At 41.2% G+C, this 16,598-nt stretch overlaps 1 protein-coding gene across 1 annotated transcript in view; it reads right to left on the reverse strand.

Moving 5' to 3' along the window:
• AKAP13 (A-kinase anchoring protein 13) overlaps positions 1-16,598 on the reverse strand; it is a 62,838-nt gene that overhangs the window by 21,519 nt on the left and 24,721 nt on the right. The window contains exons 5-9 of the mRNA XM_026036306.1: positions 15,753-15,936; positions 14,437-14,545; positions 6,301-6,343; positions 5,249-5,354; positions 3-174 (exon numbers count right to left, since the gene is read on the reverse strand). Of these exons, the coding sequence (XP_025892091.1) occupies positions 3-174; positions 5,249-5,354; positions 6,301-6,343; positions 14,437-14,545; positions 15,753-15,936 (614 nt within the window). The remainder of the gene's footprint in view (positions 1-2; positions 175-5,248; positions 5,355-6,300; positions 6,344-14,436; positions 14,546-15,752; positions 15,937-16,598) is intronic.

Consider the following 16,598-nt stretch of genomic DNA (forward strand, 5'->3'; position numbering starts at 1 on the left):
ACTTGCACAGTAGTACGAATCCTTATTGAAAGGTTTCATACAGTGGTAACAGGTTGCTTGGGCTACAACAGAGGTTGCAGTGAAGAGATGTCCGTTCAGCAGCTTCTTGTCTTTTTCCTTCTCCTTGGACTCCTTGTCTTTCTCTTTAGTCTTCTCCTTCTCTTTCTCCTTTTCCTGCTGAGAGAAAACGAGCAAAAGCTTTGTCACTTTGGAGAGGTTTATTCTCTAGTTACAAATTGTGCAGTGTTTGCCCTCGGCACTATGACAATATYGATCCGTGCACACCTTAACAACAGTCATGTGTCCACATGGCTCTCTGTTAACTAAGTTTCTGGCCCTGTTGGTGCTGGGTTAACGCRGTATCGATTTCCAGAGCCCTCAGCACAGGCAACGTGAAAGCAGAGACGGAGCAGGGTCTGTTCTGAAGGCAACTTTTTTTCTTCCACCCTTCTCTGCACGTATTTGCTTGGGTTAATGACTCACCTATTGCAGCGACTTCGCTAACTTCAAACAACGAACATCTGAACTTCAACACAGAATTAATGTCAAGGCCAACATAAGACTTGTGTTTAGAGGCTGGATTTTTAGTGGAGAAAGCCAGACTCTCTATGACAGTAAGACACTGATGTCAGACTGTCGCCCCCTCACTTTTCTCTGTGACCAGTGGGGACAGCATTTTTCAACAGCTACAGCGTCACACGACCTCAAACGACTGCATGAATCCAAGAGGCTGTGGGGGGAAATGATCTTTCACAAACTCATGAAATGCGGCGTCACGGAAAGGCAGAGGAACAGCAGCAAGACCGTAAGAGACCGTCTCATCCTTCGGAAGCCGCGCTTCAACTGGGCAGCTCTGCAGGCTTTGGAAGGACAAACCAGGGCAGCTGCCTTCTCTCATTTTTAGCAATCTGCCCCTAAGAGGGTAGCTTGGGTGAGATTATGTTGCTCCCTAACAAGCCACCGTCTGAAACTTGTTATAGAAGCTCCAAAATGAGTCCTCATACTCTACCTTTTCTATCTCTACTTGATAGAGAAAATTGCTAAATGTTAAGTTCTGAATACATCTCCTGCAGTATTCCCTGGATTTGGCATCTGCTCAAACAGTCTGTCCTGTGATTTCCACAGAAAGCTCCCCAGAAATAACTCAGATTTGAATATTACTGACTCCTTGTCCTTACATGTCCCACCCTACCAGGACACTCATCACACAACTGACRTCCAAATTTGTATTTTAACTAATTTTAACCAACTGAGGATTTTGCGGTGTCTGGAACCAGAAGCTTAACCAGAAATGAGCGAACGGTTCTGAGAGGTAATTTTTTTGCCTTTTGTTAATTATACAGCATGTGTTCATTGCTTAGTGTTGTTGCAGTAGAAGCCCAAGTATCAGAGAAGGGCAGAGCAGCCTGTAGCAGCAATGGCCATGAGGCAGTTACAGGCAGTAACGAGTTCTGCAGGCCCCAAGAGGGACACTTGAGCCTCCAATGACACAAGTAATTATTAACTCATCATCAGGTTGCCCTCCACCCACAAATTCTCAGGGAAAAAGCCAGGATCAGTCTTTTCCTGCAAAGCCTTAATAAACAAAAATGCTGCTTTATTTACTGCCCCCCCCCCTGCTATTTTGTTCTGCAAATAGATGAAAACRTGACTGCAGGATGGAATAACCTTGGCTGAAGCAGAAAAGCTCCAACTAAGGGTGCTCTGTGGCACACAGACGAGTCCTGGAGCCATCAGCTCTGACCAGGATCCTGTGACCATCTCACACCAAGCTCTGTGCAACCACCAACCTGCCCAAGTTTAACCAAATCCTGCCTGAAAAGGCTCACGAATTAAAACTCTAAAGTTTCATTCTTGGCAGGTGGCACCAAACCGACACCTGGAGTTTGCTCCATTGCCTGAACTGGAGAAGACTGGATGCCCTTGTGAGAAGCTCACCCCGTACTCCAGGCAGATCTTGTGGCTCTCAAAAATGCTGCAAAGAGTTTTACTATCTTATCCTTTAAATGTATCTGATATTCAATGTAAAGTCCAGTAATTCTAAAGGCTGGCATATTAATCACTCTTCAGAAAATCACTGTAAAAAACACTGCCATTAAAGCCAAACTGCCCCAGTGAGAAACAGGAAATGGGGCAGCACCTTTGAGGGGCAAACAGCAAGCTTAGGTGTAGGATGCCAACCTCAGAGATGGTAACACTGAAATGCAAGGCTCAAAACGAGATATATTGCAATATAATAGCTCGTAGGTCTTAAAAAAAAGAAAAAAAAAAAGAGCAAAAAAGAGTAGTTTCCTCTTGTATCAGAACTGCTAACATGACTTAAAGATCCACTTAAGCAGGCATCTGAGCTGGATATTGAAAACCTGCCAACAAGGTGCAGGAACAGCCAGGATGGGGCAAATCCCCTCGGCCTCAGGGCCTGGAACAGCCGCRCGGGCACTGCAGCCTCGGCTCCCGCCTGGACACACCCGCTCAGCTCTTACCTCCCATTCCTTGAGTCCCACGAGCCTCACYGTGATGTGGGGCACTTCGCCCAATCTACCCCACTTCACGGACATGGTCGGGGGGCGCGCGGCTCCGCGCGGGCACTAGCCCATGGCTGCCGCAGCGAGACGCCGAGCGAAAGGAGGCCGGGCTGCGGGAGGCCACTTCCTCGCGGAGGCCGCGCTGCCGCTCGCAGGCCCTAACTCGGGGCGCTGCAAGGGACGGAGGCAGGAAAGGAGGGAGGGCGTTTGTGTCTCGCACGCCGTCTGCGGGCAGCTGCAAGGCTGCAAACGCTGCAGGCGGAGAGGCTGGGGATGAGCCGCCTGCGATGCTCGCRACGGGCAGGGAGGGATTTTAAGCGCGCCACAAGGTTGCTATTAACTCCRCAGGGAACACGGGAGCGCGGCCGGCGGATCTCGCAGACAAAGAGGTGTGGAGAGCTCACCCTGCTCCGCAGCTGGCAAACCCGCGCCGCCTGCGAGCACCGCCGGGCTGCCGGGCCCCGGCGGAGGCACCGAAACGCTGCTGCCGGGGTAAAGCTGCCACCAACTGTGCAAGTCGGGCTCCAGAGAAATTAGTCATTCTAGGCAAATTTTCTGTCATCATTTCCCTGAATCTCTTGACCAAAACCAAAAAAAAAAAAAAAAAAAGTGTACTTTCCTTCCTAGTGGACAGGAAAAGCTTATTTTACACTTTACATACATGGGAATCCATGCACATGGAATGGATTTGAGGAGAGATTCACTGACTAATCCCCAAGTAACACTAAATGTCCACTAGATATGGATAAATTCACACAACGTGTATCAGTAATCCCCATTCCACAGTTAATATTTCATGCATTTTTTTTAATACATCTTTTTACATTTTTAAAGAGTCACTGCCATTGGGAGTGTTCTCTAAAACACTTTCACAGCTAATTGTGGAAAGCGATGCTTTTCTGAAGCCAGGTTTGGCGAAAAGCAAATTTTGTTTGGAAGGGACTTTAAACTTCTCTCTAACAGCTCAGACAAAAGCAGAAACCAACTCCTTCCTGTTTGACTTCCTCTTTCAAGGTTTGTTGTTTTTCTTGTTAACTCTTACAGGTTTTATCTGCCATAACGCTTCTGCAAATTCAGTGTTCCCAAGAACATTTAGGCCAAATGGTTTAAAGGCAGAGCTGAAGCTGAAGCATTTCAGAGAGGAAAAGCCAGAATATTTAGTTTGGATGATATTCTGTCTTGCTATGGTAAAATCATTAAAACCACTGTGTGTTGCAGTTTCTGTAGTGCCCATCATGGCCGTGGTTTTTAAGTACCTCTGGTTTAATCAACACTTTGATGCAATCATGAAACCACCAAAATTAACAAGAYAGCACCTATATAGCAACAAAAGTGGAGCAAATATCTCCACATACGTTTGTCATATTTTCTTACCTCTCCCAGCACGACCTGTTTATGTATGTTCAGTTCCTGCTCTACAGATTGTACAGGCAAGTGCCAGAAGCAACGAGCAAATCCCTAACCATGTTAACAGGCTGGGCACAACGATCCCCAGCTGCTCGTGTGTGGATTGCTCAGAAGTTTCTATATAAACAGATTTTTGCACATCATCCTTTACAGCAGAGAGCAGCAGCTCAGCAGGGTCGGTGCCTCGGGCACGCATTCACTGCAGAGGTTTCCATCAAGAGGAACCATGAGCTGTGACCACTCATTTCATTACCGCGATGGCAACGGAAGGTGACGCAATTTAAAAAGAACATTTACCAAGAGGTAATCGTGCCATTACACTGTACAAAGCCAGCTAGGCTAAAGACACACGACAGCTGAAACAGCCAGGGCTTACATTGGGAAATGCTGAACTCAACTTGGCTCATCGCAGCAAACTGCTCCCCTATGTATTTGCTTCATCCGGCCCTTATTCTATGACAGCCACAGTACTCACTGTACCCCCACAGTGTGTGTCCTGTTTGCTAATTAAAGTCAGCTCAGAACGTTTCATTAAGCTTCTCAGGGGCTTTCCAATAGCATGAGCCAGCATAGGAACCACACATCAGTTAGCTATATAATAAAAACAGCATACTGTGAAGTAAGGCAGCATTTATCTCCTGTCCTTTAAACGTGGTAAAGGGATGTGAGATTTAAGTAAAAGATCCAGCTAAACAAAAAATGCCTAAAATATATTAATTTTGAAGGGTCAATCTAAGGCAACAAATGCTAATCTTTTTTTGAAATATTTAGTAATAATGAAACAATATCTATATACAGGAAATTCAGCTGTGCAGACTGGTGCTGACTGCTTCAGCAAATGAAAGCCTATATTTTCAACAACTGCTTCCAAAATAAATATTTACAATAAAGTACAATAAATATTGGTCATCTCTAAAGGCCATGGTCTGAGCACTCTCTCCACCAGTGCACAGGTACCTTGTGCAAAAGGTAAAAATAAAAGGGAAACACAATATGCCCTTCACATCTAATTTATCTTTATAGCTCTTATCCTTGTTTTATTGTACTCCTCTGGTTCGGTAATAATTAGGCTTTTACAAAAGCCACCTTGCTTTATATCAAGGTGATAGAGGAATGTTTCTACTTCTCATCTCAGCCCCTCTCCAGGCTGCATACTGAGAACACGCAGGTGCTACAGGAATTGCGAGCAGGGATGCTGCAAGCACTTGGAGATTCACAGAGGGAACTGTTGCGGATGCCTCCGAGCCCGAGAAATGATTATTTACACAAAGAAAAGTACCRACAACGTGGCTATATAAATTACAAGTAGCACTTACTTTGCTCTTCTTGCTGCTGGACATTTTATTCCTGAGGTAGCTGAAGGTGCGACTGACTTTTGTTCCACTTTTGCTAGAGGGGACACTGGTGTTCTCTTCAGATATGCTAAAATCAAACAAGAGAAGAGGTTGGTTTGATTTGCCTCCTAAAGCATCTATTAAATAAACTGATGCTTTTTTAAAGCACAAATGCATTTTTACTCCTCGTTTCCGTATAGTGTTATATGAAAGATGATAAAGTAAAAACAAAATGCCAATCAAGCCTTGTCACATGTTGCAAGATATCCTCTATCTATTTTTAAGTAATCTTCACTCTCCATCCATGCCATAGCACCCTCTGCTGCTCCAATGGCCAAATAACTACTAAACTTCTGCCAACAACACAAAATTCATATAAACCAAAAGCAAAATGACAGAAAGATGAAGTCAGAGTGGAAAACAGGGCTGAAAACAGATCAAGAGCACCAGTTGTCAGGAAGCACACCTGAAAGTATCAGAAGTGACACTAGAAAGTAAGGCACATGCCAGACACCCAGCTCCTTTGGTGCCACAAATGCTGCCCCTCTTCCACAGGCAGGGAAGGGCTTTTAAAGCCAGCACCCATCACAAAGATAATCTTCTTGCTACAGCTTGCAAGGATGYAAAGTACCTTACAAAAACACGATCAATTTTGCCTCCATTCTAAGAATACAGAGTKAAGTGTAAGGAGTAAAAAGTACTTGTTAAACTATAGAATATAACTCCTGCAACACCAACATAATTTAATAATATATAATATGAATTTTTATTGTCTCTGAATAAGCACAAAGCCTTAAGAATTGTTCACTGTTAGAGATAAGGCCCTCAAGAGGCAATCTTTCATATTCTGTGATATAAAATATTCTTTAGCTTTTACAGAGGAATGGATCTTCACAAGTCTCGACACTTGCAAATGCAACAGAGGGTCACTGGAGCTGGGAAGGCTTTAGTCTTCCAAATCTGGGCACACTGCAGGAGTTGCCAGAGGGTATTGCAAGCCTAGGAAGAGAGGGTATCACCAGGAGATACCGTACCTTTGAAATGAAGAGTTGCTGGGGCCGCTGAACTGCCGCGTAGCTGGAAAAGATGAAGGGATGGGAATTGAAACGTTAGCTTGCAATCTTAGCTCATTGCTTTTAAAAACATAGGTTAGAAAATGTTTATCAGCAGGTGAATGCTTAAAATAGATATAATTTGCTAGAATAAAGACCATTCCCCACATCCTCAGGTGATTTTGAATTAGACACCRAGGTGAAAGACTTCTTAGTAGTCTCATCATTCATCAGCTGCTAAGCAGATGATGTGAAACTGTTATCTTTGCTAGCAAACTAGGGTATATGATTCAGAACTGCCAATTTAATGACAATAGATATAAATGAGAGCCATTCTGCCACAATACTTTTATTTATGCACCAACAGAAAGAATCTATTGTGCAACATATCCGAGTTTCATGTATAAAACATTTTTGCATGATAAAATTATAGTTCATTTTCCCATCAAAATCCTGAAGCACTTCATAAAGAGTAAGAGAAACAAGAGGAGCCTTATTCCGTTTTCCACAAACCGTCTCAGACTTCGAGCTTAGTCACACAAAACCGAGCTTGAGGAAAGTCTGACTTGCTAGAGGCAGCTGAAGCGCTGCCAATGACACAATTTCTTTATACAGCAAGAAACCTGCTTGCATAATGCAGATGGAGCAGAGCAGGGAGCTGATACCATTTCCCAGAACCATTCAGGAACACTGAAAAGAGCTGATCCAAAGGGGAGAAGATTCTCAGTGGGGTAAGTGGGTTTGCCAAGACTCTAAAACCCCCCTCGCAAACATTATTTACACAAGAAGCAGCTTAACTGATCGCTTTCTTGGGCTTCTGCCTATGTATTGCAAGAAAAGCAGTACTTTGGCTTTGACTTGTGTGAAGATGTTAAAGCTATGGGTGAATGCAAAAAGCCGCTTGGCAACAGAGGAAAAGACAGTCCTTTGTCCAAAAGTAGTATGAGCATTAAGAAAATCTCTACAATATTATGCCTTATTATTCTAATATACGTATTTTCCTACATGCTGATCTGAGTCCTGGAAAAGCCGGAGAATGAAATATCAATTCTTCACATTGAAAAACCTAAAGGATTGGCATTTCCTCATTACTAGCTAAATCTTTCATCTAACTAAAGATCTAGCTCAAATATATCAGCTATTAATACTAAAACATACATTGAATAAAAAATATTCAGTTTTATGCTGTTTTGCTGTTTATACTTTTTTTTTTTTTTTTAATATATGTATATATATGTTGTCTACCATCTAAGTACAGAAACAGGCCACACAAGGAAGTTACAGACTTCTGATTTCTGTCCCTGGTGAACAATCTGCCAATTCTGCTTCATGTATCTGCACTAGTTTGCTTTAAGCATCCTTAGTTTTTTCTTTTTTTTTTTAATAGATTCCCCAGTTTAGCTGGATCTAAGCATTTCACAAACCTTTCTGGTTCTTCGCAGTTAACAAAGTGAGAAAAACAAAAGGAAGCAGAATGAAGACTCATCGTAATTTGTTGTTTGCTTTCAGCACCTTGAGAAAGTACCTTGCCTGGGGACTTTGATTTTGTGCTATTTATTTTTCCTGTGATAGTGCTTTATCACAGAAATGGGGGACTCRACACTGACAGGCAAAACAGATACAGACGTTAATCAAGTTGAAAGCCTGTTTATTGTTTTGAATTTTAAGTTACAATATTGCATTATAGGATCAACATGCAGCTACAAGCTACAAAACCCATGAAGAGGAGCATAAAATAGAAGGTAATTTCTCACCTTCTGGATTTTTTTTTTTTAGGGTGGGAGGCAGCAAGGAAGACTTATTTCTTTTGCTTCATTACCAGGTTCAAAACTCCAATATGAAAACCAATCCATGGCCAGATTTCATAACTCACAAAATAAGTTAATTCTGTAGGAAATTCAGACCTGCTATGTGTGTCCAACGAATCTGAGTTAGCAGCCAAATTTTGGTGTACTTATTTGAACAGCATTTGAACACTACCCAACAAAATTATTTCATATGGTAGCTGGAYTTGAAGTAATTCATCAAGGTTCTTTAGGAAAAAAGACACAGCAGGACTAGCAGACTGCAAGCAGAAAAACAGCCTGCAGCTCCTTAATTCTGGCGGTAATTAAACTTCTGGGTGCCAAGAAATGAGGAGGCTTGAAAATAACCATCTACCATTTTCTAAACTGCACAGCCAGGCTTGTCAAGCCATCTGAAATCTGCATCTTCAATACCCAATATTGAACAAACTAACCCTCCATACTCGAGAGAAGCAGCTGGGGCATGGACACATTGAAGAAACATGATTGAAATACAAGCTTAATCGGAGGGCAAATGCATCCAACTTTTTACGAGAAATGAACCCTAAAGACATGGAAAAAACTATAAGGTCCAAGATTACTGCATGAAAAATACCCATTGTCAAAGCATCTTATGAATAGCTGTGGTGAAGCCAACCTTATATAAAGTGACCACAGCACCCTCAAATAAAACACATGCAAAGAAGGCAACTTTTTTGAGACAGTATCAGACATCCCTAAAAGCTCATCTGTAACAGCAGCACTGCTGAGGAACAGCAGATAAATACTGCCTAATAGAAACAACTGAAAAAGTTGTTAAACCCCGAACTGCCTATGAGGACTTGTCAAGTGGTGGGCTGGTTACAAGATAAAGTAAATGAAAATATCAAAACAGGTCGCATGACATGACCCCAAAGGAGAAGACGACTTTCTTGTACCATGAAGCAACTGCACAATCAAGAAAGGAGATGGAAAGGAGAAGCAGATACCTACAACAGTATGCACATCACACAATACCATGCACAGTGGATGGTATGGAGAGGGTTTTTTGTCTCTTTTTTCAGTTAGGGAAGCTACTAAAACCCACAGGGCTCGAAAGGAATATCCCTCATGCCAATACGGGCACCAAGATAGGGGCAGGTTTCATTGCAAATCTTTTATTAGAACCAATACAGTCATTCTGATTTTTCACTACAGATAAAAGACAACCATCTTCTCACTTATCTTATTTCAGCATTCTAATAAAATCTATGAAAGAGACAGGAAGCACTGTCAGTATCTCTTATGTGCCTATTAAAAAAAGAGGAGGATAATAAATGATCTTAATTCAAACTTGGCTTTCTCTGCTTGGCTTTCTGCTAACAATGGAGCAGGGAAAAAAAGCTACCATATAATACTCTCCATGCCAAAATTATTCGATTAATATTGTCTAGACCTAGATAGTGAACACCTTGGAGATTTAAGGTGTTTTCTCTCCAATGTGATGTTTTATGCTCAAGACAGTAGCAGTAAAGTCGTAACCAAGATTCTCAGACTTCAATTTTGGGGCTTCTCTCTCTCCTGCTCTCACCAAGCAACGAGCTCTTGCACATGGAGGGCAAGGATCTCTGTCTTCTCTTAAATCCATGTACTGCAATAATCTCCAGACTATTATTTTGCTTATAATAAAAAAGTAATGAAAATATCACCAATTACAGCAGTAGATGATAGCACTCATCAACTGGATAAGAACCAGCACTAACTAGATGAGATGAAGGTGCTGATGGACAAAGTATTTTGGATTATAGTTACAATCCTTCTATTCTGCCCTTTGTTAGCATTCACATACACAACTRAGATAATGCTGTTAGACATCATGCAACAGGGCAGTTAGCTTAATGTTTGCAAGGTAAAACTGGAAGGTTTAGAGCAGAAACCCTGGTTCCCCCTTGCTTTCACCCATACTAGCTGCAATGCACAGAAAATGATTACTTACTATCCAGCTCCTCCTCCTCATCACTGGAAGAAGAGCCAACAGAAAAGAGAGTTTTAGACTTAGGAATGAGCGGAGAGATGCTGAAGGAGAAGGAGATTCGTCTGGATGGTCGAGTCCGTCCCAAGGCTGAGAAGTGGGTTAACAGTAGACATTAGAGCATGCTTGAAAATGCGTTTAATAATAGAAAGGAGAGGAAGGAAGCCAAAGCAAACTAAAACCAAGCAAAAGAAACGTCTGCAAAGCAGCTGGCTTCTGAAAAGGCACAAGCAAAAAGAATGCAGGATGTGCAGACTTCAGAGGATGCCCTGGTTTCAGTGCTAGGTTCACCACTTCCCTTAGCTTTGCTGGTATCTTCCTGCAGGAACTCTTAATGAAGACGTGCATGTGAATAGTTGKTTTCCCAAAGCAATAAGTTAGTCGGTCTCTGGTCAAATGATATCTGTTTCACTGGAATAACTGCCAGGGAATCAAACTACAGCAAAAACCGGGTATTTGTTTAATGGCACTTTTCTCAGTTAAATTAGCCCCTGAGGTCTGGGTGCAGGTAGGATACCCTTCCTGAAATGTTGACCTTATTCATGTGGACAAGTTCTTGACACTTGCACCCCTAAAGACACTCTGTTTTGCTCATGTTAGGCTTCCAACTTTAAAGCTAAGTGGCCTAAACTCTCTTTTCTTCCCAAAAATAAAACAGAAAAGAATGAGCATCTCTTCTGCTGCCTTCTTCTGAAATTTGTAGTCCTTTTTTCTAGGACTGTAGTCCTTTTTAAAGAAACTGTTTCAATAGGGGAAAAGATCCTTTGCAGCTTGTTCAGTCCTCTCCACGWAAGGAGTCTGTCAAACAGAGTGCCGAATTCAGCAGTTTGTGACATAAAATCTCCCACTAACAACAGAATAATGAAAACAATTTCAAGTATATTTTCTCAAATATGTTACTACTCTTCTATTTATTTCAATATGTGAAATTTTATTTATCTGCTAGTACTGCTAGCACCTTTCCAGAAATTCCTGGTATTTGCCCATGGCCTCTCCTAAAAACTTTACACATTAAAAGGGGTTTACTTGAACTGCTTTGTAAAAATCATTTTTAAGAGAGTTTGCAAGGCTGTTGCTATGTAAATAGAATTATTTACAAGTATGGCTTTCTCTGAAAAGAGATGTAGAAACCTACCAACCACTCTGCTTTTAACTGAAATTGCTGCATAATTGAATAAATAGTATTTGAGTGGTATTTTATATGTTTTCTTAGAACATGTCTGATTCTCTAGCAGATGTGTTTAAATTTTTTTTCAAACTAAAAATCTACAGCACACACATGCTATGGGCAGGCCACATAAGCTATTATGGAGATCCCTGAGGGGATCAAACCTTCACATCATTTGACCCAAGACAGCAACTTCCAGCCTGAAACCCAGCACATGTCCTCTTGGCCACATACAAAGAGCAGCTTTTGCATTGCTGGTAGCTTAGAGCAAAGCTGAATTCCAAAAMCAAAGATATTAGCTGAGAAATATTCATGCAAAGCATGCAACGCCAAGCAAATCTCTCCTAAAATTTTCCTTCAGTCATTAGTAATAAGCAGCAAACTCCTCCAGGGATTGACTAAAATTGTGTTCACACTTATTCTAACTTCATCACCTAATGCAGCACACTCCTAGAGAYGGACCCAGCAGAAGACATTTAAATTGAAGAATTCTTAGTAAGATTCAGATGCCCATTTTGTTTAGACTGTTTCCACCAGAGCTATTCTACTGTCCCAGGACACGACTGGAAAACACCCTTTTCTTTCTTCTGCAGTCTAGTCTGTATCTATTTAGACTAAAAGTCAAGATGAACAATAACACTTCACTGTAAATAGAACCATGTCCTCCAGCACAGTTCAGTTCAACTTCCATTTTGGCRATTTTATTTATAGCAGTTCCTGGCTTTATAACAATGCTCCACACTGGAGATTTGCTATTCTAGAACTGAAATCAATCTTCCAAATGCTCCAGCCAACAGCTCTTGTGACCTCCCTCTACGAAATGCTAAAGCAGCAGCAGTTGTGAGAGGCCACAGCTACTTCTGGAGACAAGGAATGAAGTGTGGGCTAGAAACCCGTTCTTGGAAGCTGCTCCCATCTCGGTACCTATGACAATACATCGGAAAGACAAGGGAAAGCTTTCCATATATTTACTCAATTGGATTTTATTTTTGAAGCTTTGCTTTGTGCATGTTGCTTTTTTTTTCATCCAGACATATTTGCAAGGGTCAAGGATTATTATTACTTTTTTTAAACATCTGACATAAAATTATGCAAGCGAAATAAAGAAACACAGACAACTAAAAGTTTTCCCCAGAATTTATCCCAAATACACCAAAGATTTAGTCTTGCATGGCTTTTAGGTATTCTGCTTAATCCATGCAGAATCCATGACCTGAATTTCCGATGCGAGTAATGCTTTTGGATGCTTCCCTCAAACCACCTTCCTACGAAAGAGAGACCTTGCAGAGGTGTCACAAATCAGCTACTGAGAAAGGCAAGCACACAGAAACATTAGTCTTCTAAGYATCTATGTCCACAGCTAAAAGATGTCCTTCTCAAACCACTACAYGAACCTTGCTAGTTCCTCCACAGTATCCATAGATACTTTAATACTTTCTCTTTTTTCCGTTTCTCACAAAGAGACCATTGTGCTTAGGCTGGCATTAAAATAGGAGGATAATCACCTTGATGGCACTTTTCATGTGGACTATGAGACAGAAAAATTGCAGAAAAGTTGGAATTTATCTGGTCCCAAGATGGTGGTACAAATCCTGCATTGCTGTAGTCTCCTCTGCGAGGTTCCTCTTTCCTAAAGGAAAGTCTCCAGCAAGAGGGAGGAAAGCAGCAGCCTGCCAGGCTCCCTAACCACYGCGAGAGCCTGTTTGCTGGAAATTAGCTGAGTTATTTATAGTGTTTGGTTAGCAACCAGAAGCACTGCCAATAAATTGGTTGCTTAAAAAAAATAATTAAGGCCTTCAGCACAAGGAGGAAAGAGGGTGCGCCATCATATAGAGCAAAATCTGATCTTTTCATGGGATAAGTTTGCCAGTGTTTTGGTTACTGTTGCTGGGGGACACATTCGTTAGGCCATGCTTATTAATCACAGAAGATTCAGGGCAAAGAATTGAAGTGTCTCCTACATAGCCCAGTCTCTGTGAGCTTCTTCCAGCAAGCTTCCTAAATGACTAAAACACTTTTCTTTAAAGTAGCTTTTCTCATTAAGCTTTGCAGAAGCGATTTTTCAATAGAGCTCCATTTGCATCTGATGCTTCCATTAAAGTTTATGTTTTGGCATTCATTTCCGATGCGCAGTACCAGACTGAATCTGCATGGCAAAACTCATCAAAAACACACAACCAGCAAACAAACCCATCTGCTAACTCCAGTGRGAGATGGTTGGTTTCCTGACCACAAAAACAAAACAAAAAAGCTGGTGTTTTCATTTGTGGGACGAGGAAGAGCGCTAATTGCAGTGTACAGACAACCATGACCCTGCACCTATAATTGCATGCAAGAGCCCAGAGATGGGTATTACATAACTGCAAGAAAGCAGTTTGTTAAGAAAGAGGAAAAGATCAGAGACCGTTACTGACCAATGAGATGTGATCGAAAAAATAAATCTGTTTTTGGGGTGATATTTAAGAAAATGAAAACATGTGCAGCATGGCCTTTCCTAAGCACATGCAGCTGCAGCCTTCTGAATGGCTCAACKGGAAGAATAAACCCTGTGAAGCTGCAAAATTAAATGCTTGTTGTTGCATCAATTAAGCCAAACTAAACAGAAGAACTCCACTTAATAATTTTTTGTTATTTTCTTCAGGAATGTGATTCAAGAAATTATGCCTGTCTGCCTCAAAATAATTATTTCAAAATACAGAAAGAGCAACAAGCTCCCTCAGTGATACCAAGGCATGCATTCTCAAGTTTCTATATCTCAGCTTTCAAAAATCCAGAATTAGGAAAGCTAGAAATCAGGCAGGATTTATCTCAATAGCAGAGGAAGCAATTCTGAAAGGATGTTAAATTCAAACAGAAGTTTTCTACTTCTCAACAAAGTCAATAAAWCATAGTTTTAATACTGGTCTAATTAAGAATAGAAAAAAGAAACAACAGAACTAATAACATCAGAGAGATGCCACCAAGAAGGAAATAAGGATACAAACTAAATAAGATCTGCCTATCTACCCACAGATCCATGCAATAGCAAGCATCTATATTTCACATGACGCGTGAAAGAAAGAGCAGGTACTAATAGTTCTGCCTTGGGAAGGTAGCAAGAGATGCTTAATAATACCRTATATGGAAAGGATAAGGATAATGGAAAATTTACTTACTGTCCAGCACTGGTTTACTAATTGCCATTAGAGACAAAGATTTGGTCAGTGGAGAAGAAACAGCAGAAGCACAGAAATTAAATCCTTGTGGCTGTGATCTTTGATTCATCTGAGGAAAAAAAACAAAAGAAAACCACTGAGCAAACGTGTCAAGCTCAATAGCTTCGTGCCCATTATGGGTAACAGTTCAGGCCTCGTGTTGACTGAAATTCACACTAAAAGTCAAACAGCAGAAAACTTAAACAACCAAGAACACTTTTTCCTGAATGAGGTAATAGGTGAGAAAGGCAAGGACTACAGAAAATAGAAGTGGAGCTGCAGGAGTGAAATGCAACATTGTTCCTAGAGTGAAAAACCACTAATTACTGAAGGAGCTGGAGCGGGGCACTGTTTCCTTCTCAGGCAGGCTATTACTAAATTTATCTTGTTAATKGCCTGTTGGCTCCTGAAACTATCTTCTCTCTAACCTAGACTTTACCATTCAACACGGTAAAAATTTAGATGCTCAACAGGGTGCTCCCCAAAATGTCTTTCCTCAAAGCATGAAACAACGGGTCATGGACATACCAGGTCTTGCTGGTCACATCTTGCASAACTCATTTAATGCTTTGATGGATGGCTGCAACTCTCCTAGGTAAACAGACCTGCTGGCTAACTTACATTGCTGATATGTACCTAGAAAGCATTACTGCTAAACCATTGAGCYCAGAAACATCATTAAAACATCTAACTCTACAATTGCTTCTTTAATGAAAACAACAATAACAACAGAGATTCTTAGAATATTTAGGCTCATCTGTCCTGAATACTTATCATAAACTTCTGCTTGAAAGAGATCACACTGGATTTACACAATATTCCCTTAATCTTTTGCTTAACTATTGCTTATAACAACATGCCTTTTGGATTTAACTAGGCCTATGAAAGCAAAATTTTCTTTATTTTCTTCAACAGTACGAAAACAAATCTGAAAACTTTAACTCAACACTTGGGACTTGTAAGTATTACAGATCTGCAAAACCTGCATAAACATTACCTGATGAAGCCTTAAAATACCTTTACTCACAGTGTCACTATAGCCATGCTAGAAAGTTAAGTTCAGGCAATTAGTGGAAGAAAACTGGCAAGTTCCTTATTCTCCATCCTTTTACGGATGTTTATCCAACATGTTGACCCAAATGATCAAGTAGTTAATTTGACCAAAGTGGAAAATTTCTGTATCAAAGATGAAGACTTAAATAATACTAATATATTAGCATTTCATGACTTTGACTTAAGAGTTTTCTAAAAACCTATTAATAGCTGGCCAGCTTTACCTGGTGATCATAGTCTCTGACTTCTCCCTGCTCCAGTTCTTCAGTGAGAGACACCAGGGAGCCGCATTCATCGCTGGCCAGCGGACTTCGTCGGAGATCTTTGGAGCTCAGAGAAGACGTCTCCAAGCTTGCTGAGGGCTTCTTKTTCTCACCAGGGTCCCCAGTAAGGCCTTCTAGGCTGTAACTGAAGAAAAAAACAAATGGGTTAAATCCCAACCTGTTCTCACATTCTACTGTCTTCCTTGCCATGGGGCCTTCAAGCGTGCAACAGAATGCAATCCCTAGCTGAACCATAAAGGGAAACACTTATGTTATTCCTCAGTGTTTTACTTCTCAAGGACCAAGTGCAGGTGGCAGTGGAGGGATTTGTCTTTACATCTACTTCAGAACACAGAGTAGCATCTTTGTGTCTCCACTGAGATATTAGGGTTGCTTGGGAATAACCATGCAAACTCCTGGGTCGTTAGACTTTTCCGTATTTTTCTCCTGATTGACAGGTGCAGAAGAAAATCCAGGATCACTCTTTGAAAGATGGTGATATTTCTACATACTCCGTTTTCTTGGCTTTACTAGTTTCCCCTTGAAATATAGCCACCCAAATTGAACTACCCGCTTTGCCCAGTGCTGCCTGTACTTGGAAAGCACAGGCACGGAATAAGCCCAGGACTGACTGCAACATTCTTCTTTGCAGACCATCCTCTCAATCTGTTTAGCACTTGTCACTGCAAAGGCTTTAGCACTGATAATGCTCTTCTTATGGTGAAAGCTGGTTTCTTTTTCCTTTATTTTTAACCCCCCTAATTCAATAAATGTGTTTCCACTAGCCAATCAGTCCTAACATCATTT

This window comes from Nothoprocta perdicaria, unplaced genomic scaffold, assembly GCF_003342845.1.
Source record: "Nothoprocta perdicaria isolate Ctin4 unplaced genomic scaffold, notPer1 scaffold_176, whole genome shotgun sequence".
NCBI lineage: Eukaryota > Metazoa > Chordata > Aves > Tinamiformes > Tinamidae > Nothoprocta > Nothoprocta perdicaria.